Source organism: Amphiura filiformis, chromosome 17 (assembly GCF_039555335.1).
Source record: "Amphiura filiformis chromosome 17, Afil_fr2py, whole genome shotgun sequence".
Lineage (NCBI taxonomy): Eukaryota > Metazoa > Echinodermata > Ophiuroidea > Amphilepidida > Amphiuridae > Amphiura > Amphiura filiformis.
The window spans coordinates 45,166,278-45,192,343 of NC_092644.1; the positions used below are offsets into that span (position 1 = coordinate 45,166,278).

At 35.8% G+C, this 26,066-nt stretch overlaps 2 protein-coding genes across 2 annotated transcripts; both read left to right on the forward strand.

The window, feature by feature from the left end:
• The first annotated feature begins 17,158 nt into the window (after positions 1–17,158).
• Positions 17,159–20,731, forward strand: LOC140137869 (serine protease 40-like). The gene is made up of 3 exons (XM_072159671.1): positions 17,159–17,430; positions 19,794–19,875; positions 20,519–20,731. Exons 1-3 carry the CDS (start codon positions 17,410–17,412, stop codon positions 20,713–20,715), a joined length of 300 nt encoding a protein of 99 aa, XP_072015772.1. The 5' UTR covers positions 17,159–17,409; the 3' UTR covers positions 20,716–20,731.
• Positions 20,732–20,883: 152 nt separating this feature from the next.
• On the forward strand, positions 20,884–22,626 carry LOC140137870 (chymotrypsin-like elastase family member 2B). The gene is made up of 3 exons (XM_072159672.1): positions 20,884–21,150; positions 21,664–21,806; positions 22,357–22,626. The coding sequence occupies exons 1-3, from the start codon at positions 21,075–21,077 to the stop codon at positions 22,417–22,419; spliced, it is 282 nt and encodes a 93-aa protein (XP_072015773.1). The 5' UTR covers positions 20,884–21,074; the 3' UTR covers positions 22,420–22,626.
• Positions 22,627–26,066: the final 3,440 nt, after the last annotated feature.

A 26,066-nucleotide genomic window follows, 5' to 3' on the forward strand; every position in this document is an offset into this window, starting at 1 on the left:
ACTTATTGGTATTTAGGTTCAGTAAATATCACCTCAAACCTCAATAAATTTGATAATATCAGAATAATGTTGCTCAAATTCAGACATTTTAACCCCCACAAAATTCAAATTCAGTCTACATAAATCCGCCATTTTAGGCTAATTCACTACATCATGAAAACCATAATTTAAATAAATGGAAAGCACATTTTCTGTCAAAAAATACTTTACACCATCTCGCGACACACCCCAATTATTAATATTTATCCCGTGCGGTTTATGCAGACCCCTTCCAGACTAGTCTTGGAATTTAGCGAAAAATTATTCCATACTAAATGTCAAGTCTGTATTTTTAAACCTCCTCCCGTATTCAAAATTGGTAGATTACAAGTGCATTTCAATTCTGACGAACACGTATTGGTGTTAAGGTTCAGTAAAAATCACCTAAAACCTCAATAAATTTGATATATCAGAATAATTTTGCTAAAATGCGGAAATTTTACCCCCACAAAACTCAAATTGAATCTCCTGAAACAAAATCTTAAAACAATTTTATGGCGTCACTACTTCTTACATTTTTCCAAAAATTTGCCCTCAAAGTCATAATAATGGCGCACTCTGTTTGACAGGATGAACAGTATTGTGACGGAAGAGGGAGATAAGAAACAGGAAATGTCATCTTTAAAGGCCTATAGCTCAAAAATATATCTGGCGATTTGCTCCAGGTTTTGTTGGAGTTGGTCACATAATGTTTGAACGAGGATAAGCGAGGTAGAAATACCTTTTGTGAGTGCCCTCGCCTTACAAAAACTTAGCACTCCACTTTTTCCTCGCAGAACCATACCCTTACCTAAATCATTAGCCTTCAACTAGCCTTTACAAAGCGGTCGTCAATAGCGGTCATCTAGCGGTCGAATGCCATGTGACCGCTATAGTTATTATAGCGGTCATATAGTATTCTGTAGTGAAAAATTAGCCTTCCTATTCGATTACCCTTCGACTATCCTTCGTATAAGCTAGGCGAATTATGCAAATGAGCCACGCTAACTATGGTCGACCACTAGTGGACCACTAGTGGACCAGTAAGCCGAATGCTATACTAATGGTCGACCAGTAAGCCGAATACTAGCACTGACCAGTAGTATTAGGGGCCCGGGGGCACTTCAATTTGAAATGGATATAGGTGTAGGGCTGGCACTTTCGCACTAAGGGGCATTCGGTGAGAGAAAAATGTAAAACATATGGGGTCATCGGGTGAGAGCATGATTTTTGGCATTCGGTGAGAGCAAAATGTAAAAAATATGGGGTCATTGGGTGAGAGCATGACCTTTTTTTGAAATGGGTGAGATGAGAACCGAAACAGCGCCACAAAAACCGCGAAAATCGAATTTTTAGTTCTAAATAGTGTCAAATTTCTTTGTTTTTTCAAAATAAGTAACAAAATCAGTGATAAATGAAAGTTGCTGTTCAAATTGAACTTGTAAGGGTCTTTGGGTGACAGATCAAATGGAAAAATAGGGGTCTTCGGGTGACAGAGCCGGACAGAGCATGTGTTCGTAAAAAAATATGGGATCTTTGGGTGACAGCGATGCTGAAAAAGGGGGTCTTAACAGCCCTACATACGCGTCACCTCCAAAGTTGAAGTGCCCCCCCCCCCGGGATTAGCGGTCGACCACTAGTGGACCAGTAAGCCAAATGCTCTACTAGTGGTCGACCAGTAAACCAAATACTCTATTGACCAGTAGTGGTCGACCATTATCCAGTATAGCAGAGTGCTATACTACATGTAGCATAGGATACCTGAATGGGGGTCGGGGTGTGTGTGTGATGTGGGGTGATGTGTATGCATGAGGGGGCGCTTGAGGAATACTGACGGTCAAGGACTTTTTTTCACTGGTGCTACTGATACATACCTCTTCTGGCATTACAATATGGGGCACCATGGGGGCCCGGCATGGGGGTAGTAATTGATGACCCCGGTGTCCTAAGAATCTCCCCAGAATGTACTCAGTCACAGTTTATGTTTTCATGCAAAACAAACAGCTTGTAAACAGTAAACACAGATGAATGGGGACATTTTCCTGGTCTAAAATGCATGAAACTGGGACATTTAAGCACCGGGATGTTCCCAGTTGTAGAGATACTTCTCCCCTTTGGCTAAAAGTGATAAAAATATGGTGTTAATTAAGATGTCCCCAGTTGTCTGGGGGGCGTAGGATATACCCGACTGTAGGTTTCAGACAAGTGTCCCCAATTTACACACACAAAATGTCCCTAATTGATACACAAATGTCCATAATTAGGTGATTAGGCTAGAATTGCATGTGTCCCCTTTTGACAGTTTTAGGCACATGAATTCCCAATTGATATACGTTACAAGAGGTGAGCGTATTTATTTACCGACAAACATAAGGACATGCACATTTCACATTTAAACTGTGGACCATTTGCAATGGGAGACCATCTTCAGTTTCAGAGGTCTGCAAACAAGCACAATTGCATGTATATGCATCATGCATTTGCGAGATACCTCTATCGTGCATTAAATATACTGTCCCCAGTTGCTAGGTAAAATTGCATTTCATACATGTAAAAATGTCCTCAGTTTGTTAATTGAATGCAGTTTCAGACGTCAGTGTTTGCATAGTCCTAAACTGTGTCCACGTTTGGAATAACACTCAGGTGTGTGTGTATTGATCAGGGATTCCTTATAATGCCAAATGAGGACACACGTACACCAGATGTTTCTAAAAACAAGGATCTATACATGCCATGAGGGATTGTATGACTGAAGGGGGCACATCCCCCAAATACCACATACCCTTCTGCATCGTGCAAGCATGACTGGCAGCGCTGATGCACCCTGTACTTTCTAATTTCTAATCTTTTGACAATTTCTATATTATTCCAAACAATTCAAAAAATGTTCCCAGATGGAGGCCTGTATGATATATACATGCATGTATATACATTCCTCCATGAAAATCTTCAGCAAGTAGCCCAATTTAATACTGGGAAAAAATTAGCTGCATATACGAGATACAGTATGTAATAATTATTTACATGCCTCAATATAATCTCCTCCTTGCACTAGACCATTCCCTATTTCAAGAAACTGCCAGCATGAAAACTTACATACCAAATTTACATCAAATATATTTTAATCTTACCTATTATACTACATTATGCATGTAGCATTTTCACTTCCACACAATTACTATATGGATCACATAAAATATTATTAATTGTCAAGCAACATCCCAATATTGTACAACAATGCCTGCAATACAGCTTAAAACATCCAAAAACAAGAGTCCCATCATCTCTGCATTCACACCAATTCAAAATGGCAGTTGGAAATATAGTCCCATCATGCACCAGTCCTTGACCCTGGGGTCGACCATTAAGGAATACTAGTTGAAGGGTAATATACTTAGAAAATGTTCCTTCTTGTTGAGAATACTAAGCCACTTGGTCTGAATGGTAGTTAAAAGCTATGAATAGTAAGGGGAAGGGTAGTTAGTGGTCCTTACTATTCAAGAAAATCTTACACTAACGGTCGTACTACTATTCGAGTGTCTTGAATAGTAATGACCACTATCAATACAGTATTATTAGAGTTCGAATGGTAGATGAATAGTTATCGAAGGATATCTTAGCCTTCCTGTTTGGTAAGGGCACATATGTGGCTTGGGTTAAAAGGATAAAAAAAAGCCCACATGCCACCTGGATTTTTTTCATGAATCCAAGATGGTGGCCATCATCATCATCAGTCGGCTGCGGGATTGACTACAAGCTTTCTCCAACTATTTTGATCTTGGGCAAGCGAAACTATTTTGTTTGGCTGCAGCATCCCTTCAGTATCTCACAGGAGGTGCTGGACATACTGTAATTACAGTGTGCGCGGCCGTCCCGGTTCCCTCTTCCCATGTGGTGGAATATAAAGGACATATTCTTTCACAGGCTCGTCGTCTTCGGCGCAGTATATGCCGAGAAATTTGAGTGAATGAATCTTGACTCTAGCAACCTGTGGAGAAGTGTTGGTCAGATTGTAGATGGTTTCATTTGGAATACGATCCACACGCTTGAATTTGTAGCAACCTGTTGTAAAGGCATCGATCTTGTTTGCAGCTGCAGCCATGGTGACATCGCGCAGTAAATTACTCTGCTCAGTGGCGTAGATTTCTTTTTGACATGGGGGGAGGTGGAGTTGGAAAAAAAAATTCAAGTATAGTCAATCCAGCACCTTTTGGCGACAGAATAAGTTTTGGTTCAATTGTGCGCGAAGCGCGCGAAAAATTTTGCTATTTTGAAGCTAAACTGATGAAATAATGGTGTAAAAGTAGAATAAATGCGCGCGAAGCGGACGAAAATATGCACTTTGGGGGCAAAAAATGGGCAAATATGAGGTTAATTTGGTCAGAAACCCATTATCAGGCGTCAACATTGGGGGGGGGGGATGATTGTATGGACCTATGAAACTAAAATGAAATCTAAATATCCCATTGTTTTTACTACTAATCATTTATGACTAGTAATTAGCCCTGTGTAATAAGAAGATTATAGCTGATTTAGTTGCTGAGATATTGTCCTTTAAAAATGGTACTTTATAAAATAACCTGCTATGCATGTCCAATTTAGCTCAAAATCCTCAGGTCGCGAAATTTTCGGCCAAAAAAGGGAATTTTGATCTTTTTTGTCCTGACCTCACCTTGAGGAGCACAAATGGTACCCATGACCAATAATGTAGAACAACATCCAAGAGGTTGGGTGTACACGCGGTTAATTATTAAATTTAATAGCATGGATTGACCCGTTTGCGAATTTGGCACTTTTGCAATGGCCCCTAGATCTATTTTGATCATCATGTTTCAATGAACATACAAGCACCTTTGAAGTTTTGGCCCGGGAGTTTTGGAAGTTGTATCAGAGATACTATAATAATGAGATAAGACACTCTCTACAAACTGCCTATACCAGTATAACGCAGCTGAAGACAGGCAATTCGCAAGCGTCGTCGCCGGCAAAGTCTGACTACGAACGTGTAATGAGAAGTACCATAAAGTCCTACATACATAGAGGTCTGGGGAAGAGACGGTCCGAATTGACCTACCTTGACCTATAATTAATAAGAGAATCACATTTTTGTACCGCTCACAAAACAAAGAGTATAAGTCCGCCCACCGCTGTCAATCATTCTAATGAACAAATAAACAAGCTCTGGCAATGACGTACCGTAATCCTAATTATAAATGAGAAAATCACATTGTACATGTACTGTCTGCTGTACTAGATGTCTTCCAACAAGTGCCGGAGTGTCGCGGTCCTGGTTGTATACTATGACCATAATGACACATGGATTCATTGTGTCATTTCATCATTTTTTTAAACGGTAGTCATATAGAGTTCATTATAGATCATTTTAGGTCACATGGTTAGTATTACCAATTTTTTGTTGTGCATATTTGTTAAACGATATCTGTATATAATTTGAAGATAAAATAAATAGTTCCATAACATTCTAAGACTGTGGAATTTGGGGATTTTGGCCGCCATCTTGGATTCAGGAAAATATCGAGGTGGCAGGTGGGCTTTTTTTATCCTTTTGACCAAAGCAACATTACATGGTTCTAGTAACAAATAGTATTAGTTTTTTCCTGGGATGGAACGGCCTAATAATGGGCATTTTGTAAAGGTACACGGAAATTTTTTACACGTAAACCAAAGGGATTTTTGCAACGGTATAAGAAGCTTTTCTACAAGTAAACCAATAGGATTTTTGCAAAGGCACAGGAAACTTGTTTACACGTAAACCAATGGGATTTTTTCTACACGTAACTTAAACTAATGGCAATTTTGCAAAGGTACAAGAAACTTTTTCTACACGTGAACCAATGGGATTTTTGCAAAACAATTTTGCAAAGGTACAAGAAACTTTTTTTACACGTAAACCAATGGGATTTTTGCAAAGGTACAGCTCAACTTACCAGACAGTCCATGCCAAAATTGTTACTACACCTTTACATTTCATCGAATTTCTTTTTGATGTCTGTCATTTTGAACATCACACTTGAAAGATGTATGTAGAAACTTTATTTTGCAATTTCATAATTTGCATATTATTAGCATATTTGCAAGAAAAAACATGAAAATCAATAAATACCTATATTTTTCACTATTTCAATATTTTATTAGAAATTAAGCATGTAGGCCGTTTGTTATGACTTGATGAATAAACAGATTTTGATATTTTTGCTTATTTTTCCTTTTTTTGCCCCAAAATGTGTAAAAATCTACATTTTTTGGATGACCTATATTTTCTTTGAATATTTATCAAATTTCTTAATTTAGGTATAATACAGTGCAGAAAAGATGTCAAAAAATCTGTTAAAACAGATTTCAATAAATTGTTCCATTTTCCATTTTGGGTTAAATACTCAATTTTCATGCGCGGGATATTTGAAACATAAAATGAAAACATGTCCATTGCACTTTTTCCTCGAGATGTACTATAATATCAAGGTTACGGATATATTGTAATCCCTTCTTATCTTCACTGATCCATCAGATACCTATTGTTATGAATGATCAATGAAAAGGTTCAGAACTGGGATACTAATGGTCTGTCAAGTATCTATAGTTATTTTCATGACTGTGTCAACTCAAAAATCATGCAATGTCGAATGTAGGAAAAGTATGATCAGTTGAGCTGTACAAGAAACTTTTTCTGCACGTAAACTAATAGGAATTATCCAAAGGTGCACGAAACTTTTATCACATGTAAACCAATGTGATGTATAGTTTTAGATGTGCATCAATTTTAAGTGAAAAGGAGGACAACTGATCAAAATTGGTGCTTGTAACACAAATGTGCCCCACCATATATGACACATGACCAGTATCTAATTTATTATTGTTATTATACTGAGGTACTTGAAAGCATACCTACTGTCATTAATTGTTTAGTACTGTAATTACATGAATTATATGTCATTTAATATTGATATTTTCTGAAGACAGTATTAAGTAACTTGTTCTTGCTATCAACTGAAAACAGTAATTGTGTAATTTCTTATTAATTTTTACTGAAGACAGCAATATATAATTTTATATTGCTATCTGCTAAAGACTGTAATTATGAACGACAATTATCCTGAAGAACCATCGACAAGTCATCTATGTTTTACATCGTCAATGGGGCACGTGATGACGGCTTCACGGGAAACACCCCCCCCCCACCCACACACCCCCACCCCCACCCCGAATCGAGCTCCCCACTCCACGTTAAGACATAAATATTGACAATTAAATTCGAGAATTCACCCTTCCTCAATTTCACATTACCCCAATCCAGTTCCCCCTATTTGATTAAAATAACTCTGTAGCAGCGTGATGCCTGATTTATCGTATACGTTTTTATGGTCACTTTCAATATTCACAGTGGTCTCAAGTTGGCAACTTTTTTTACTTGACTGACGTGTGCCGAATCTTGATAACTTCAACTTGACATCACATCGTAATACCCCGGCGTAATACCAGAAACTCTTAGCCGCTCTAAACAAATATTTGGTGCAAATTAGGAAAAAAGATGCAGTCCAACTGTCCAAGTAAAAAGTTGGCCTGTTTATCCGTATGAATTTTTGACCTTCATTTTGCATTGTACTAGTATACTAGGTGCCAAATTTTCAACCGACATGGACGTCATAACAATTTTGTTAAAGGGTAGAATTTTTGACCTTAATAATTTGAATCGTATTACGTGCGAAATTTTACAACGAACTTCATAGCAATTTTGTCAAATAATAGACTGGTATTCTTTTTTGTTCGATTTTAATACTAACCACAATTTTCTTGTGAAACCGGATAAAAACTAAAGAGGGAAAATCCCTGGCAAAGTTTTAATATCAAAAATTAGTTTATGTATAACTAAGCGTTATTTTACCCTGAAATATTCGGCAGGTTAACCTATATCTATACTTTTACACTTGGCTGCATTCATTCAAAGATAAATTATGTCTCAACCCATACAATCTTTATGGTATTGGGTCATGTGTTTGGGGTATTGTTGCTACAGCTACATTAGTGGAACCAATGTTTTATAGCATATTTATAGGCCTATACCTGAAATGATCATTGGTTCCATTATTTAATAATTATGCCCCCACGGGGGTCACTCACATTGTAGCCTGTACACAAACCGCGATAATCAACTTTTGAAAAGCACCCTAAACAAGGATTTAACCCTTGGGTAAAACGATACCTTAAACAGGTAACACGCACCTGTTTTCACACCCTAAACATGGATTTTATTCATTGCATCAAATTTCATACCCTAAATATCATTTCTGCGTATTAGCAACTGCAATTTTGCTACCTTTTTTTTCCTTCAATTTTTCATGTTTTTGACACCCTAAACACGATATGCGCGTATCGTGCCTATACCCACAAACAACTGCCCTTTTAAAGCGTTTTTATTATCGCGGATGGTGTACAGGCCACAATGGGAGTGACCCCCTGGGTTATGCCTCTATGTTTTCCACGAGGGGAATGATTGATTTCTTCGCATTAAATTTTCTATAATGCCCGCTTTTAGTAAGCCAAAAAATTAAGGCACCAGTTATGTTCACCCCCTGTGTATCCTTAACAACGCATGTCATAATTGAAACCAGAAGCCAACCGCCGAATCTTTTAGCTCTAATTAAGACCTCATTTGTTGAAATTGTTCAAGAAATAAAGACACGACAATCTAAAAACCCAAGGAAGATTCCAATTTAAAAGTTGCAGTTTGTTCCATTAGACTAGGGGACATAGGCATTTATCTTTCACTTCCGTAGTCCACTCTTGGGCAGAACATGAAAACATAACAAATCAATAGTAAATATATGTCTGAATTAATATCCAAAAAGTTCCGTCGTTTTACTTTACTCATTTAGGAGTTATTTGGGGTTAAAAATGTGTTTTTTCGTGATTTTTTTCCATTTTGCCCAAAAATGTCAAATATTAAAATAGCTGTAACTTTCAAAATAAATTGAGTAGGAATTTCATTTCTATTGTAGATGTTACATGTCACATGGATTTCCAACACTGGTGAATAAAAATGTCACAGCACAACTCTAAAATATTTTAAAAAATGGCAAAAACCATATTTTTGTGATATTTTGGTCATTTTTGACCTAAAAATGTAATTTTTGCATGGGAAAAAAAATATATATATTTTCTTGATTTAAAAAATATGTCATTATATCGACGTAGTTATTCTGAACAAAAAAGTTAATAATGGTGAATGTCTGTGACCTATAGTTTTTGATCTATGGTCCTTTCAAATTCATATATGGACTAAAATAGCATGTTTTTGTCAATTTTTCCAATATTAGGCTGAAAATGGTCCTTTTTTGTAATTTTAACAAAATTTTCAGTGTTTGGAAAGTGAGAACTTCACATATATTATGGATATATTATAGTACTTGCATTTTAAGCTAGTTGTAGATCCACTGGTAGCTCGGTTTTCATGACAGCAGCAATTATATCGGTCAATTTTACTAATTTCAATGCAGCAAAATCATTTTAGTCATCATTTTACTGCATTGAAAGTAGATAAAATTGCTGCTACCCCGGTAGTGGGCATACTAGTGGATCTTGAAATAGCTTAACATTGAAGTACAATTACATGTTCATATTATTAAGTGAAGTTCCCACTTTCCAAAAACTAACAAGTTGGTTAAAATGGCCATAAAGGACCATTTTTGGCGTAATATTGGAAATATTGAACAAAAACATGCTATTTTAGTCCATATGTATTTGAAAGGGCCATAGATCAAAAACTATAGGTCACAGACATTCACCATCATTAACTTTTTTGTTCAGAATAACTAGGTTGACATAATGACATATTTTAAATCAATAAAATATATATTTATTTTTTTCCCCATGCAAAAATTACATTTTTAGCTAAAAAATGGCCAAAATAGCACAAAAATATGGTTTTTGCCATTATTTTATATTATAGAGTTGTGCTGTGACATTTTTATTCACCAGTGTTAGACATCCATGTGATATGTAACATCTACAATAGAAATGAAATTTCTACTCAATTTATTTTGAAAGTTACAGCTATTTTAATATTTGACATTTTTGGGCAAAAATGGAAAAAATAACGAAAAACACATTTTTAACCCTAAATAACTCCTAAATGAGTAAAGTAAAACGTGGGAACTTTTTGGATATTAATTCAGACATATCTTAACTCTTGATTTGTTGTGTTTTCATGTTCTGCCCAAGAGTGGACAACGAAAGTGGAAAACCAAGGGCCGTAGAGACGCATGGCTTATAGTCTACATTGCATGTTATAGTGATTTGTAGAACTAGCGCCGTGCTTCCATTGATTAGCACGTTAAAATTAGCGTCGTGCTTTCGTTGATTTAGTGCAACTTTTGATTTCGTTTCTTTATTAGGTATTAGATCACCGTTTCTTTAATTCTCAACCAATTTCAACAAATAAGGTCTTAAACCAGAGCTAATGAGTACAGGTATTGGCTGTTTGTTTTAATTCTGACATATTTGTCTTTTATAATACAGGGGTAAACACAAATGGTACCTTAATGCCCGGCCGTAATGTTTTGGCTTACTGTATATAATGCCCTGATTACAGATATAACCTTGTTAAATCGCAAGTCATAAGGTTTGTATCGAATACGTCAACGAAATTATTATTATTATGAACTTCGTGAACTTGATATTTAGATAATACACGATAAGAACTATAATCAATAACAACAATAACAACAATATAATGACAGGATTATTAACGCTTATCAATGGGTGAAGCAAAGCGTTAGCTGCTTTGTTGAATCTTTTTATGTTAACCTTACAGTTTTCGATTATAAATAAAACAGGTACAAAAAGTCTTTGAACTTTTGAAGTGGGGCTTCCCTTTTTACTAAATTGTTTCAAGTTATAGATATTTTTTTGGACTTGGAGCTACTTGAGAAGAATTTTACCACTATCATGGTCACAGATGCGAATTATTTTACCGTAGTTAACATTTGAATAGGAAGCCCATTTAGGCAACTGTATGTGGTGTCCCGCCTTTTAGGGTTATGGTTAGTGTTACGGTAAGGAAACTTATATACATATTCATTGATAATATTTAGGACTATAGTAATATTAATCTGTAAGTATGATTAAGGTTACACGAAGAAACGTATAAAAAACGTATAAAAGACGTATAAAATTGTTCTCTAAAACCGCGTTTTCTCAGCAATCAAATATCGCAGTGAGTCAAATGTTGGTGCATGGACGTATCTTAACATTATTTTTGTGTCTTTATACAAATTTTTAGAATCCGTTTGAAAAAATCCTTCGTTTAAATCATTTTTACGCACCGTGTTCACAAGATCAAAAACACGTTCCATGCAGTTTTTTTCAAATATTCGCTCCGTATAAAACTACGCCGAGTGATTGTTTTCTCCTTTTTTGTATTGAACTACAAATCGACCAAAGAAATAATGTTGGCATGGGGAAGAACCAAAAACAGTACCGATTAAATTTTATTAGCCCGTTTTGGGGAACAATTTTCGAGAATCTTGTACCACAAAACACTGTTTTGTTACATTATCGATATCTGGATTGTGGAACATTAATTTTGATCTCTAATTGCCTACATTATTTCTCAAAAGTATGTCGATTCCTTTCCCATTTGAATTTCACTCCAAATTTAAGCTACTTTTGCAAAAATCGAGGTTTTTCGCCAACGATACCTCCGACATTTACAGCGGTGATGAGATTGTTTATCATAAGAGCCTGGTATGCACTATTCCATAATAGTCAGTTTGAGATCAATCGATTTCACGGATCACTCAGTAGCTCAATCGGTTAGCGCGCTGGGCTCACGTTCGACTATATAATACTATAGTTTTGAGCTGGAAAACTTTGGTACGTGTTCGAGTCCCGGGGGGTCACTCCCATTGTGGCCTGTACACCATCCGCGATAATGAAAACGCGTAAAAAGGGTCGTTTTTCGTGGGTAGGCACGATACGCGCGTATCGCGTTTAGGGTGTCAAAAACATGAAAAATAGGAAAAAAGGGTAGCAAAATTGCAATTGCTAAATACGCGGAAATGAAATTTAGGGTATGAAATTTGATGTTATGAATGAAATCCCTGTTTAGGGTGTCGTTTTAGCCAAGGGTTAAATCCTTGTTTAGGGTGCTTTTCAAAAGTTGATTATCGCGGATGGTGTACAGGCTACAATGGGAGTGACCCCCGGGGTTCGAGACCCTATGTAGTCCATTCCATCTATTTTATTTTATTTTTCTCTCACTTTTTTTTCTTGTTCGTTTCTTTCTTTCTGACTGCAGCGATTGATTGTTTTTGCCCGTTTTTTTTTCATTATATAATTCAGGAATTTTTAGGCTATACTAGTCTAGGCGCGGCCTATGAATATATTTTTACAAATTAGATTAACAAAATATTGGTGGTTGGTTTTGTTACTGTTGTTGTAGTTATTGTTGTAGGCCTATATATTGCATAATCAGGGTATAAATAGGCATACTAGGGCTATTATAGCCCATAGAAGCATTGATTTATTTCACGACAGATATCATCCAGGATAATTTTAAAAATTGAAAATTTAGAAAATCCAAAGGAAAATTGCCGAAAACGGCTGCCCACAATCACCCCCCCCCATATCAGCCCATATGGTCCTATCATGGTCGCCCCTTCCTTATCCCTGCAACATATAGGATGACTCACGAGCCGCGGTTTGTCCGTGTTCTAGTTCAGATTGATACACTATTGTACGCGTGAGTTCATTCTTTTCTGCATGGCTGTTTCCATTATTAACTTCCGCCCCTCTGGAATCAAGCCTTGAAAATCAATTGCATTTAACCTTAACAGCCCGGGATTAACAGACGCCGTTCTGGCAGAATGACTCGTAGCACAGTGGTACGGTATAGTCTCTGGACTATGGATCCATAGGTTGTTGGTTCGAACCCTGGTAGAACACTAGTAGAATTTTAATTTAATCAATTCTTTCTCTTTTTGTTAAGTAAAAAGGAATAATAGGCATAATGACAATAAACTTGTGTTATAAAACTGAACACCGTGGAATCTAACCTCATTTATAGGCTACTTACGTACATGATGTATGCGATGCAAATGTTAACTACGGAAAACTTACCGTGCCCGGACGCTTAATTTTTTTCTCCAACGATAATGGGCCGCCAACCGCATAGTCCGACAACCAACCGCGCAGTTCATTATTGTTTGGGTTAGGGTCTTAGGGTTAGGTAAGGGTTAGAGTTAGGGTTAGGGTTAGGTTAGGGTTAGGGTTAGGTTTAAGGGTTTGGGTAAGGGTTAGGGTTTAGGGTTAGGGTTAGAGTAAGGGTTACCTAGGGTTACGGTTTAGGGTTAGGGTGAGGCAAGATTCATCATTGATCGGAGATTATATACGTATTTATACTAGTAATAGTATGTTGTGTGTATGCACTTTATTTCGTAATCAATAAGTATGATAAACAAACACCTTTCTGGCACAACGACTCATTGCACAGTGGTTTAGGCATTGGACTATGGATCCATAGATTGTGGGTTCGAATCCTAGGTAAACCGTTGTAGAATTTTAATTCTAGTCAATTTCTTTTTATTTCATTAATTAAGAGGAAATAATATTGGTAATAAACTCGTGTTATATCTAGCCTCATATACTTACATGTTTGTACTTCATGTACATAGCCTATGTGTTATAGTATTGAGACCTATTTATGGTTGCAGAAAGAAATTACGCGACCCGGACACTCCGGTTGGCACATTGGTCTAGCGACGCCCCTGAATCATTTTGGTCTAGCGACGCCCCTGATTGCCGTTTATTATTTTTAACATCAACCTCTCCGTGAGCTGGGCCGTGCGCTTACTCTTAGACTCAAAAACTAAAAAGTAACTACCCCCCCCCCCTTAAATAATGGCCATTATTCAAAAACGGGCTATTGTATTATAAATAGTTATGTAACATGCGTTGGAGGCAGAATTTATTTCTGCGCATTTTGACACCTCATTTGATACGATAGCCCAGAAAACAATAAAACATATGTTAATTTAATGTAGTGAGGTCCAGATTTGAAACAATACAAAAACACTTAGTTATCATTACACAGATTTCCTTCCATTATACTGAATACAAATCAATAGAATGCAACTTTCAAATCTTGGATTACATTGATTTAAATGTACGTTGTGACGTCAATATTTAGATAATTGCTACAAATGAGGTGTTGAAATGCGCAGAAATAAATTTTACTTCCAATGCATTTTACAAATTTGTAATACAATCGCCCGTTTTTGAATAATGGCCATTATTTAAGGAGGGCTAGTTTGGCCTACTTTTTTTAGATGTTTATATACATGGGTGTGTTTATAAACAAACTGAATTTGAATGACCCAAAGAATATTTTGACATGTGTTTTGACCAAATTTGCTCAGTTTAGAATTTTAACCCGTATAATCTTTGCCCTTCAAATCTTCGTATTGCCCAAGGGTGACAAGTGTTTACCCGTCTGAATCATATTTTGTACAGCACAGCAATAATCAGCAAACAAAATACCCTACATATTAAGGGATCTGGAATGAGCGTTTTGACAGTATTTTTTGTGGGACATGAGAGCACATCAGACATATCGAATTGCATTCTGAATACGAAGAATGTCTTTCTGATATCAAATAATTTTCATTTTTTGAAATTCACGATACAAATGTATAATACAAATTTTATTACAAATTATTAAAATTTGATATTTTTCACATTTTTGATAAAATAATACTAATAGTCCTCGAAGTAAATTTTATAAATCTAATGATATATTCTTAAAGTGTATGTAGCTGGGAGGAAAAGTCGACGATCAATTGAAAATGTTGACCTTTCATATTGAAGATCCATATCTTCAATACGAAAGGTCAAAATTGTTCAATTGATCGTCGGCTTTTCATCCCACCTACATACACTTTAATTATAAATCATCAGATTTATAAAGTTTACTTCGAGTACTGTTAAATATCAAAAATATCATTTTTTAATCATTTGCCATAAAATGTGTATTACATTGCGAATTTTAAAAATCTAAATTATTTGATATCAGAAGGACATTCTTCGTATTCAGAATGCAATTCGATATGTCTGATGTGCTCTAATGTCCCACAATAAATACTGTCCAAACGTTCATACCCAATCCATTAACAAAACCAATAAACCCAAAAAATATGGTGTTCTTTTAAAAAAATATTATTCTCATGGATTTCTTATACAAGAAAGACGAAATCAAAATTTACCGGGAATACATTCCGGGAACACATTATAGAAAATCAATGTATATCGGTAATAAAAGTTCATTTTTTTACATTTAATCTACGTTGCAACTAACTTGACAATAAATAAACATATCAAAAAAATTAACTAACCCCCCTTTAATAATGGCCATTATTCAAAAAGGGGCTATTGTACAGCTCAACTTACCGTACTTTGCTAACCAGACAGTCCATGCCAAAATTGTTACTACACCTTTACATTTCATCGAATCTCTTATTGATGTCTGTCATTATGAACATCACACTTGAAAGATGTATGCTATGTAGAAACTTTATTTTGCAATTTCATAATTTGCATGTTATTAGCATATTTGCAAGAAAAAACATGAAAATCAATAAATACCTATATTTTTCACTATTTCAATATTTTATTAGAAATTAAGCATGTAGGCCGTTTGTTATGACTTGATGAATGAAGCTGTTAAAACAGATTTTGATATTTTTGCTTATTTTTCCTTTTTTGCCCCAAAATGTGTAAAAATCAACATTTTTGGATGACCTATATTTTCTTTGAATATTTATCAAATTTCTTAATTTAGGTATAATACAGTGCAGAAAAAGATGTCAAAAAATCTGTTAAAACAGATTTCCAATAAATTGTTCCATTTTCCATTTTGGGTTAAATGTTCAATTTTCATGCGCGGGATATTTGAAACATAAAATGAAAAAATGTCCATTGCACTTTTTCCTCGAGATGTACTATAATATCAAGGTTACGGATATATTATAATCCCTTCTTATCTTCACTGATCCATCAGATACCTATTGTTATGAATGATCAATGAAAAGGTTCAGAACTGGGCTACTAATGGTCTGTCAAGTATCTATAGTTATTTTCATGACTGTGTCAACTCAAAAATCATGCAAGGTCGAATGTAGGAAACGTATGATCAGTTGAGCTGTATTACAAATATGTAAAACACTTTGGAAGCAGAATTTATTTCTGCGCATTTGGACACCTCATTTGATACGATAGTCCAGAAAACAATAAAACACCGGTCAATTTAATGTAGTGAGGTCCAGATTTGAAAGTTGCACTTACATACAAATTTTTACAATACAAAAACACTAAGATATCATTACATAGATTTCCTTCCATTACACTGAACACAAAATCAATACAATTTACTGCAACTTTCAAATCTTGGGTTACATTGATTTAAATGTACGCTGTGACGTCAATATTTAGTCAATTGCTGCAAATGAGGTGTCAAAATGTGCAGAAATAAATTCTGCTTCCAACACATTTTACAGATTGGTAATACAATCACCCGTTTTTGAATAATGGTCATTATTTAAGGGGGGTTAGTTACTTTTTTTTGAGATATTTATTTGGTATTTGAATTATAAATGTATTTTTGCCATCACAGATCAAATTAGAGTAAGATAAAATATAGTTTTGGATTGTGTTTAGTTCATCCAGTATTTTCCTCGTTGCGAATTTCAAACTGGGAAAGTTTAGGCCACACCCGACCACACCACAACACGTCACAAACGACACGTATTATGACAATTCAATTCCGCATATTTTGACAATGTAATACAATATATTTCTATCAAATCTAAATCAGGAACTTACGAATTTAATTTAGTGTAAAGATAGCTGATGATTGACTATTAGCGTATACGAGTAAACCGCCTTTTTGAATAGAATCGGAAGATGCTTAAAAGTGCACGTAGGCAAAATGTTTGACCAATCACGCTCCATCACGTTCATATCCATATATGGACATTTCATCAGTGGTGTCGTAATCGAACAATTCTTGTCAAATACTCAATGAAAAGATGTATCCGTAATTTTGTTCCATTTTTTATTGCTTCGGATTTCGAGTTCTGATCCGAACAATGGGGTCTCGAACGATGGGCGTATCCGAAGGCGTTTCAGCCAATATGCAGCCTACGTCACAACACTGGTGTAACTTTCTTTCTAAAAAATAGTATAAAACGGGATGTTTCAGACATTTCCTTCACAGCATCTTGTAGTACAAGATCAGCGTAACTTGTTTCATAACTTTAGGTCGGCTTGTTTCATATTTGGAAGACCAACCTGTTATCGTATCTAACCATAGCTGTGTCAATGATGGAGCTGCAATATAAGGTATGTTTTTGTATTGTTTCCAAGTATAAAATCTAATTTAGCTTCGTGATTGAATTCCGAATTGTATTCTTCACGCGAATCATCGTATGTACAAATAGTTTTCAAGGGATTATGAGTGGTTTTCCGATTAGTTTAAATTAATTGTGCCATAATGAAGGCGAGAATGGCAAATGTGACAGCAATCTGAGAAAGACTAAATTCAACACTCTGTATAGCAATAGAACTTTAAATAGAGAGATTTGTTCGCAATGTTTTAAAAACAATATACACCTATGATTTTATGATAAAATTTGTTGATCGTATACAGTAAGGCAAAATATAGCATGAAATTATGTTTTGTTTGTTGGTTCATTTTTCATAAATACAAAATGTCTGGTTCTACATTATTTCCTGAATTAGACAAGCAAGTGCGATACGGTAGTTGGTTGATAATTCAAAACCCGTCGTCACGATCTACACATTCAAATCAATACAATAGTATACCGGTTCTTTTGATATAAAATAATCTTATATTTTTCGGGAGAAAAACTATACCATGATCACAAATATTTACTATGTAAAAAGGTACTTTTCGCCAGCCCATAGGGCTGGTATCTAATTCTGAGATGGGATGTGTGTACACTAAAGATTAGCTAAGATTATAGCCTTCTTCTATTGGTATGAATTATTTTTTTACTTCTTGTGGTGGAAATGTTTTTGATGTCTGCTAATTCGATTTGCAAGGAAAAGAAAGTATGTTTTGCCGTTTCAACGAAAGAAAACGATTGAGTAATGCCAAAGTTATGTTTGAATTAATTATGATTTAAAAAGTTATCATTAGGTCTACACATATAAACATAATCTTGTTCAACAATCAGCATATCAAAAAATGACATGGTCAACAATTAGTAATTAGTGGGGAATGATCACTGGAACAAGGTCATATCAGTGGACTACTGAGCATAGCATGATGTTTGGTTGCCTGTGAGTGCATAATTGATATGTTGATAACAGATCTAATAATGTTGTAGAATCAAAATCTTCATTATATGGACCACATTGAAGTCAAAGTAATTATCTATCCTATCCTGTATCGTTTTATGGATAAAATTGACTCAAAATGTTATTGATGATATTATTGCTATCTTTAACATCAGTTTTGTCTTTTCAACGGGAAAAATCCGATTGAAAATAAAGTTTTTAGGGGCTAGCTATAATATTGAACAATATATCCCATATTTTGAAATGCACTTATAGAAAATAAATAAATTATTGTCTTACTTTATAAATTATAAATACTGTAAAATGACACATAACTAAAGTGAGGCCAATTTCTATCTTTTTTATTTGATTCATAAAATAACATTCAACAAAATGATTGAAGACTGAGAAAACACACCATTGATGGTTTGGTGAACTGTCATGTATGTAAACATGGATGTAAGCGTGATCCTAAAAAATGCCTTTCACGGTGACCCAAACTATTTACAAGACCTCTTCTGCATTGAGGCTGGCCTTCCCTTTTAAAGGGAATTTTTATTTGGTCAAAATTTGACAAAATCGCCCAAATTGTCCCCAGAATATCGCTTCAAGATAATATAGATACAGTACCTTTTTTGTTAATCTATATTTAATATTATACATGCGACATACATTATCTGCAGCGAATATTTTGAAAACAAAATCATAACAAACAAATTTTGCAACCCAAATATATCAGCTCATGTCACTTTTCAGAAATGGATGCCGATGCCAGGTAAAAAGAAACGATCAGAGTGTTCCAATGAAATTTAGATGAAAAGTTTGAAAAATATTTGCAAAATATTTCATCTAAATTTGTTTTTGTTTCATAACTCAAATAGCATTAACTTTTGTTTGGCATGATTTAGGGCCTACAGCTATCTTCAGATAGCAATAATTTGTGTTTCACAATGTCCATGATATCATTGTGTGTACAGTAGAATATGTAGCCAAGGCCTACACTCGCATTACTTTTTTTATTATTATTAGTCTTGATAATTGGTAAATTTTGGGAGCGATCACTCAAAACATAACTCTAAAAACATAACCATAACCTAACTTTTAGAGATCTTCAGTAGATAGCATTAATTTGTTTTTCACAATGTCCATGATGTCATTGTGTGTATAGAATATTTGCAGGTCAGGCCTGCACTCGCATTACTTTATTATTATTTATTGGCTTGATAATTGCTTGAGGGAGTGGTCACTCAAAACATAACCCTAACCTAACTTTTAGGGTTTGGATTGCTTCACTTGATCTTCTGGTGGATGCGTTTGAGAAAAATATAATTTTATGGACAACCCCTATACGCCAATGCTTCAACTCGAGACTATAAAGTAACCATTCTATTATTATTTTGCAGAATATTTTGGCCGTGGCGTTTGTAATAGCAACATTTCTCCCAAATGTGATGCCATGTTGGATTGATGAAGATAGTAGTTTTGGTGAGTAGTAAATAACGAAATGCAATGAGAGTCGTTCCTTCGTATATAATTTAGTTCACTAGTATGTGAAGCACATGCAAGGCACTGTGAATTTCAAGTGAAGTCTGCCCCGAAGTCTGCTGATTGGGGTGAATTGATATGTGCAGAATCTGACTGCGAGCTACAATCTTGGAAATAAGTCTTGGAACACTATTGTGTTAAGTATTATAAACTGACACCTCAGCTCCTCTCCCCGTGCAATGTTGGGAAATACCAATGTCTTCAGCAGTTTTCCAAAGTGTTCCAACATTGATTGATGGGGAAAGGTGAAGGGTAAATCATTGTTGTAGATGTCATGTTTGTTGAAAACCAAAATACATGTCACTCACATGATCATTGCAAATTCTACTCGTAATTACGACAACGTGTACCAAGTGTTCCAAGGACTTTTTTCCAAGATTGTAGACATGGTTCTCTGTATAGTCTGTACACAACTGCACATCCGAAGGACGTAGTGCGTCTAGTCACATGGTTCATTTACCAACTTTCAATGGGTCCCTTGGGTGAGCTGATAGATTATTGAATCACTGCCAACTGTTTAGAAACAATTATCTTTATGAATAACTTAAATTAATGAAACTTGTTTTGATTTGTTTTTAAACAGCGAGTGAGTGGGATGAAAACAGAGACATGTGTGGCACCTACAGTAACAATGGTAAAATCGTCGGCGGATCTGACTCACATACCTTCTACTGGCCATGGCTGGGCTTCCTGTACGTGAACGGTAAATTATGTACAGCTGAACTGATCGCTTGGGATTGGGTAACAACTGCGGCACATTGTGTGGATAATGGTGTGTAAGTATCTTTGTTTTTATTCTTGTTTAGTTTAGGATAGGCCTATGTTGTGAACACGATAACAATTGAAGGTCCTCGCAAAGGACAATATTCCTTGTATTCCTTATTTAGTTGTTGTTATTATGATTATGATTATTATTATTATTATTAGTGTTATTATTATTATTATTATTTACTATAGGAACCCTGGATGTGAGTGTGACATTTGGACAGTCTGACAGGGCTTACTCGTCCTATTTTACCCAGCAGAGAGGTGTACAGGAGATAATCATCCCTAATAGCTACTCTGGTGTTACTGACGACATCGCTCTTTTGCATCTGTCCTCACCTGTCGTATATAACGCATTTGTTAGGCCTGTATGCATGCAAGCCCCTGGTCCCTCTTTGGACGGTGTCTTCGACAACTGCTGGGTTGCTGGATGGGGAAGGGATGGAAGTGGTAAGTAGTGGTTTAATCTATAATAGATTGCGAATGGTAGTGAGCTTTGGTAAAAATTGCATTGATCATTTCATCGCGAGTGTGTAGAAGAATTCAAATATCACAGATATACTTCTGTAGTCCTGTGGTTCTTGAGTTATGTTATAACATTGTTGTATAAAGAGGGCTGAAAGAACACTTTTGTCAGACGTACATAACTCATTAACAACAATAAATCAAGCAAGTTTTCAAAGTATTTGATTTGTAGAATGAACTTTTGCAAAACATCAAAGAGTTATTTTTCAATAATATATTGAATATATACCACGCCCCTTTAAGACATCTAGAATTTGAATAGCCTGGTTTTAACCGATATTTGAACAGTCACTTGTTCCGGAGTTCAGTATCAAATTACCATCTCCCTCCCTCTCCCTCTCCCTCATATCTTTCTCTCCCTCTCTCTCTCTCTCTCTCCACTGACAACTCTCCTTATCTCACTCACTCTCTCTCATTCTATTTCTTTTGTCTAATCAGGTACGCTTCCCACTAGACTTCAGGAGTTGCAAGTGCAAGTTGAAGCCGATATTACAGTCTGTGCGGCATCTGGATGGGGATCTGGTATATTCACTGCAAATCACCTTTGTGCTACTCGAGCGGATGGCACTGGTATATGTCATGTAAGTATGTTCAGAAAGACAATTAAGCTGCGCTATTATTAAAAGGTTCTTTATTTATAATCTCAGGAGAATCCTTGAAGTTTCTTAAAATGAACCATACAAGGATTTTTGGTCATGCTAAAATGCTAAAGAGGCTGCAAAACCTGGAATGGTTCTCCAGTCTAAAGGATTTTTGAATTGTCAGGAATTATTATCAACATATTTCGTGATTTTTTTAGCATTTTAAAGTTTTAAAATCCCTCAAATAATGCTTCTTCAATTAGAAGACAGTGGTAAATTTTGAATACTTGTTAGATAATCAATTTAAGACTAGTTTTTCAATAAGATATTAATTTTAAGTGAAAAACATTTTTGAACAAATCTGTAAAAATCATTTTTAAAAACAAATGCGACCCTGATTTTTCAAGATTTTATAGGGCCGGTCGATTGAGGGCAACACAGCATTTTTTTCTTCCTTTTTTGGCATCAACTCTTGCGTTGCGACACAAATCTATATATTTACAACCATGATAACCAATTTGGTAAATTGATATTTTATTTTTACTTACAGGGTGATAGTGGCGGTCCATTGATGTGCAAGTGGGGTGATAAACAGTGGGTATTACACACTTAAAACTACGGGGTCAAAAAATGACCCAAACGGGGTCATTTTTGACCCCAGCATAGTTATCAACTAAACACCATACCACTAACGGGGTCATTTTGACCCCATTGGTCGGGGTCATTGCAATGACTACGTATTTGGGTCAAATAGTAACCCCATTGGGGTCAAAATATTACCACATTTCGGGGTCAAATGAAATGACCCCTTCAAAAGGGTTGCCTTATTGGGTTACTTAATGACCTCATTTCGGGGTCAAATGAAATGACCCATTAGAAAGGGTTGTTTTATAGGGTTACTCAATAACCACATTTAGGGGTTGTTTGGATTTTTTTAGTAGGCCTATGGTCATGCTGGTCCCACCAGGACATAAGTGTGTTTCTGCACAGAGAAATCATTACATAAACAGCAAACTGTAAAATGCATCTGTGTATCACACTCACACACAGTCAGTCATCGCCTATATGACAGTTCACGTATTATAAGCTTACATGATATAAGCTTATAACAACTGCAGCCAAGACACCAGCCACGACAGCATGAAATTGAATGAATCTGCGTGCATAGACAAGGGTCTATGCATCCTTGCAGTCTCACTGTTCAACTAACTTTTCATATTCCATCATGCAGACAAGCACACACGACAATCCGCTGAGCTGCACAATCAGAACAAATATGGCGCTGATGTGACCACGTGAGCCGATGCACACCGTGTGTGCAAATAGTTCCGAAATGCAAGTCATTATAAAGTTGACAAATTGGGTAACTTCGGTCAAAAAATTAGTTTTATTTATTAGTCAACAAACATTAATTGCAGCTCATGTTTAAACTCATTTATGAATTGAGATTTTCAAAGCGGAAGATTGAAACTGATATCAATGCGCGACGGTATCGGCAAAATGACCACTAAGTTTTTGACCACGTTCGTCGTGGCTAAAATGACCTCGTGAATGTGGTCAAATTAAAACAGTATAACCCCCTTGAAGGGTCAAAACAACCCCAAACGTGGTCAATTCAAAATGACCACGGAAAATATAACCCCGTAGTTTTTACTAGTTTCACCAGCAAAAATTCCGGATGTGCTAGCAACAAACCAGATGGGTTCACTAGAGTCTCATCATTCAGTCAATGGCTAACTGAACAGATTGACAACAGAGGAGGGCCGAAATGAAATAAATAAAAATAATGCCATATCAGTTTAGGGATAAGAAAATAAAGGGTAGGGCCTAATTGTTCTCAGCCTCTTTCGCATTGTATCAAATATATTGTTTCATATGGCGATAGAAATATTTTAATACAGCTTAGTACGCTGGTCGCTGGCCATAAGTATCTTCAAAATAGATCAATCGGCTTCTATTAGCCTAATCCTAGTATAAAATATTAGATATCAAGATCCTTCTCATAAACCAGTTAAACCAAGAAAGCTTCAGGAGAGCCAAATGGTGTCGGGAGGAAGTTGCACAGAAGTGGTGACCCGGGAGTGGTGATCGGAAGAAGTCGCCAGAGAAATATTAAAGCCAAAGAAGATTACGAGACTAAAAATGACTGGGAATATTAAATGTGACTATCGCAAACTTCGCGTCAAGAATGTTCACTACAGCCATGTTCATTGCGTGGAAATCCTTTGTGCGATAGTAACATGACATGTCATTAGAGTTGAATCTTTTCAGTCTCGTAATATTTGGAAGATTATTTCCCTGTCGGTTTTTTTTTTTCGATCACCACATCTGTGCAACTTTTCCCGTCACATTTTCGGCACTCCCGTCTATACCCCCAGCAAATTACCCCTTTGGCTCACAAGCTGAAGCTTCTTCTGGATGATTTCTGGACCAAACACCATATCTGCGTTAGACCCACCCTATGGCTAGACGATGCCTCCGCTGTTTTTAAGCTCTTGTAACCTGACTATGTTACCATATGTGACCATCTTCCATGTTTAGAAAATATATATCATAAGCTTTACAATGATATATCATTTGACTTCAAACAATATCCAGAAGTGGAGTTATGGCTTGTTAAACTTTGCTCCTTCAGTAAAAAGGTACATTATTTTGTTGCTACATTATATCTCTTTTTCTACATTGCTGGTATTATATATCAAATGGTCATAATTGGCGGTCACTTCAAATCATCCCCAAGTCAACGAGGTTCAGGAATGTCCTCTCATTGTTAATTGTTGGTTAACCCACCACTTGAACAGGATTTAGCCAAAGCAAACAAAGACTAAAGCTATTTACTATAAGTATAAGCGTATTATCCTTTTCAACAATAGGATTAAAGATTGGTATATAACTGGACTGAAATGAGAAACTTGTAGGACAATCATTAGGTACATTATGAAAACAAGCTTTATGCACATTTTGGACTGTAACTCAAAATTCAATTTGCCGACTTTACGAGCGGTTTGAGATGGATGGTCACATATGTTCCACCAAAATTGGAACACCATTTCGGCCCATGTCGCCCTGATATGACAGTACCGCACTGCAAAAAAAAGTATTCAACATTAGAACACCACCTGTGCAAAATTTAACACACTGTATTCAATTTCATAATGCTTGGTGTTCGTAACCATAATGCTTAGTGTTCGTAACATAACGTCAGAGGAAACTTTTAAACACATAGTGTTTGAAGTGTTCAGCATTAGAACACCACCTGTTCAAATTTTGACATACTGTATTCAATTTCAGAATGCTTAGTGTTCGTAACATAATGTCAGAGGAAACTTTTAACACATAGTGTTTGAAATGTTCAGCATTAGAACACCACCTGTTCAAATTCGACATATAGGCCTATTTAACATTATAGCATTCACTTTTGTAATACTTAGTGTTCGTAACATAACGTCACAGGAAACTTTTAAACATGTAGTGTTTGATCATTCACTAAATGTTCATAAAATGAACACTGTATGTTTAATCTACAATTTCCACAACACTATTATATAGGCATATAGCATAAAATGCTCGCCTGATTGTAAAACCATTTTTATAACTGGTTACTATTATTTATGGAGATCATCAGTTGTTCTCATTTTATTTTACCCAGGCCTGCAGCTTGCACGGAATGAAAGAACATTGAACATGTTGAAAATTTTGCGGTTTATAGAAAAATACCTGACAATAGGCCTATTATAGGTGTAGGCTTACGTCGAATATTGAAATTTAGGCCTATACCGTACACTCCAAATAACTCTGGGTACACGCCCATAAAATCGTGTTGTAGGCCTACAGCTCAGGTGTTCACAACTTTTACACTGAATGAACATGTAATGTGTTCGTTTTGAACACTGTATGTATGTAGGCTATATTTACCACGTGCTGGGCCACGCATGCGTCGTTGCACCGTTAATAGAACAGACGATGTCATCGGAGTGAGAAACCGTGATTTGGACGGGGACTTGGAGGTGAGATTTTACCCACAAAATACCATTTTATTTAAAAACAAATGTATCGAACGTGTTCTCCACATATCATAGAACAATGAGACTAAAAATGTAAATTCATCGTTTTTGTATTGCGTGGTTTTAGTGCATTTTAATGAATGCGCAGTAAGCTTATCAATCATGACCATGCAACAGTCACATGGTCAGACAGTGTGCAAATCTGCAATTTGATACATGCCTAATGTGAATTATACTGATACTGTAGGCCTAAACC

What these genes read in the sequence shown, in the direction of transcription:
- LOC140137869 (XM_072159671.1), top strand. Translation starts at nt 17,410, where the DNA reads ATGATGGAGCTGCAATATAAG. An exon ending in TGATGGAGCTGCAATATAAG is followed by an intron (nt 17,431 to 19,793) that starts GTATGTTTTTGT and finishes ATTATTTTGCAG; the next exon opens with AATATTTTGGCCGTGGCGTT. An exon ending in TGATGAAGATAGTAGTTTTG is followed by an intron (nt 19,876 to 20,518) that starts GTGAGTAGTAAA and finishes GTTTTTAAACAG; the next exon opens with CGAGTGAGTGGGATGAAAAC.
- LOC140137870 (XM_072159672.1), top strand. Translation starts at nt 21,075, where the DNA reads ATGCAAGCCCCTGGTCCCTCTTTGGACGGTGTCTTCGACAACTGCTGG. An exon ending in ATGGGGAAGGGATGGAAGTG is followed by an intron (nt 21,151 to 21,663) that starts GTAAGTAGTGGT and finishes TTGTCTAATCAG; the next exon opens with GTACGCTTCCCACTAGACTT. An exon ending in ATGGCACTGGTATATGTCAT is followed by an intron (nt 21,807 to 22,356) that starts GTAAGTATGTTC and finishes TTTTACTTACAG; the next exon opens with GGTGATAGTGGCGGTCCATT.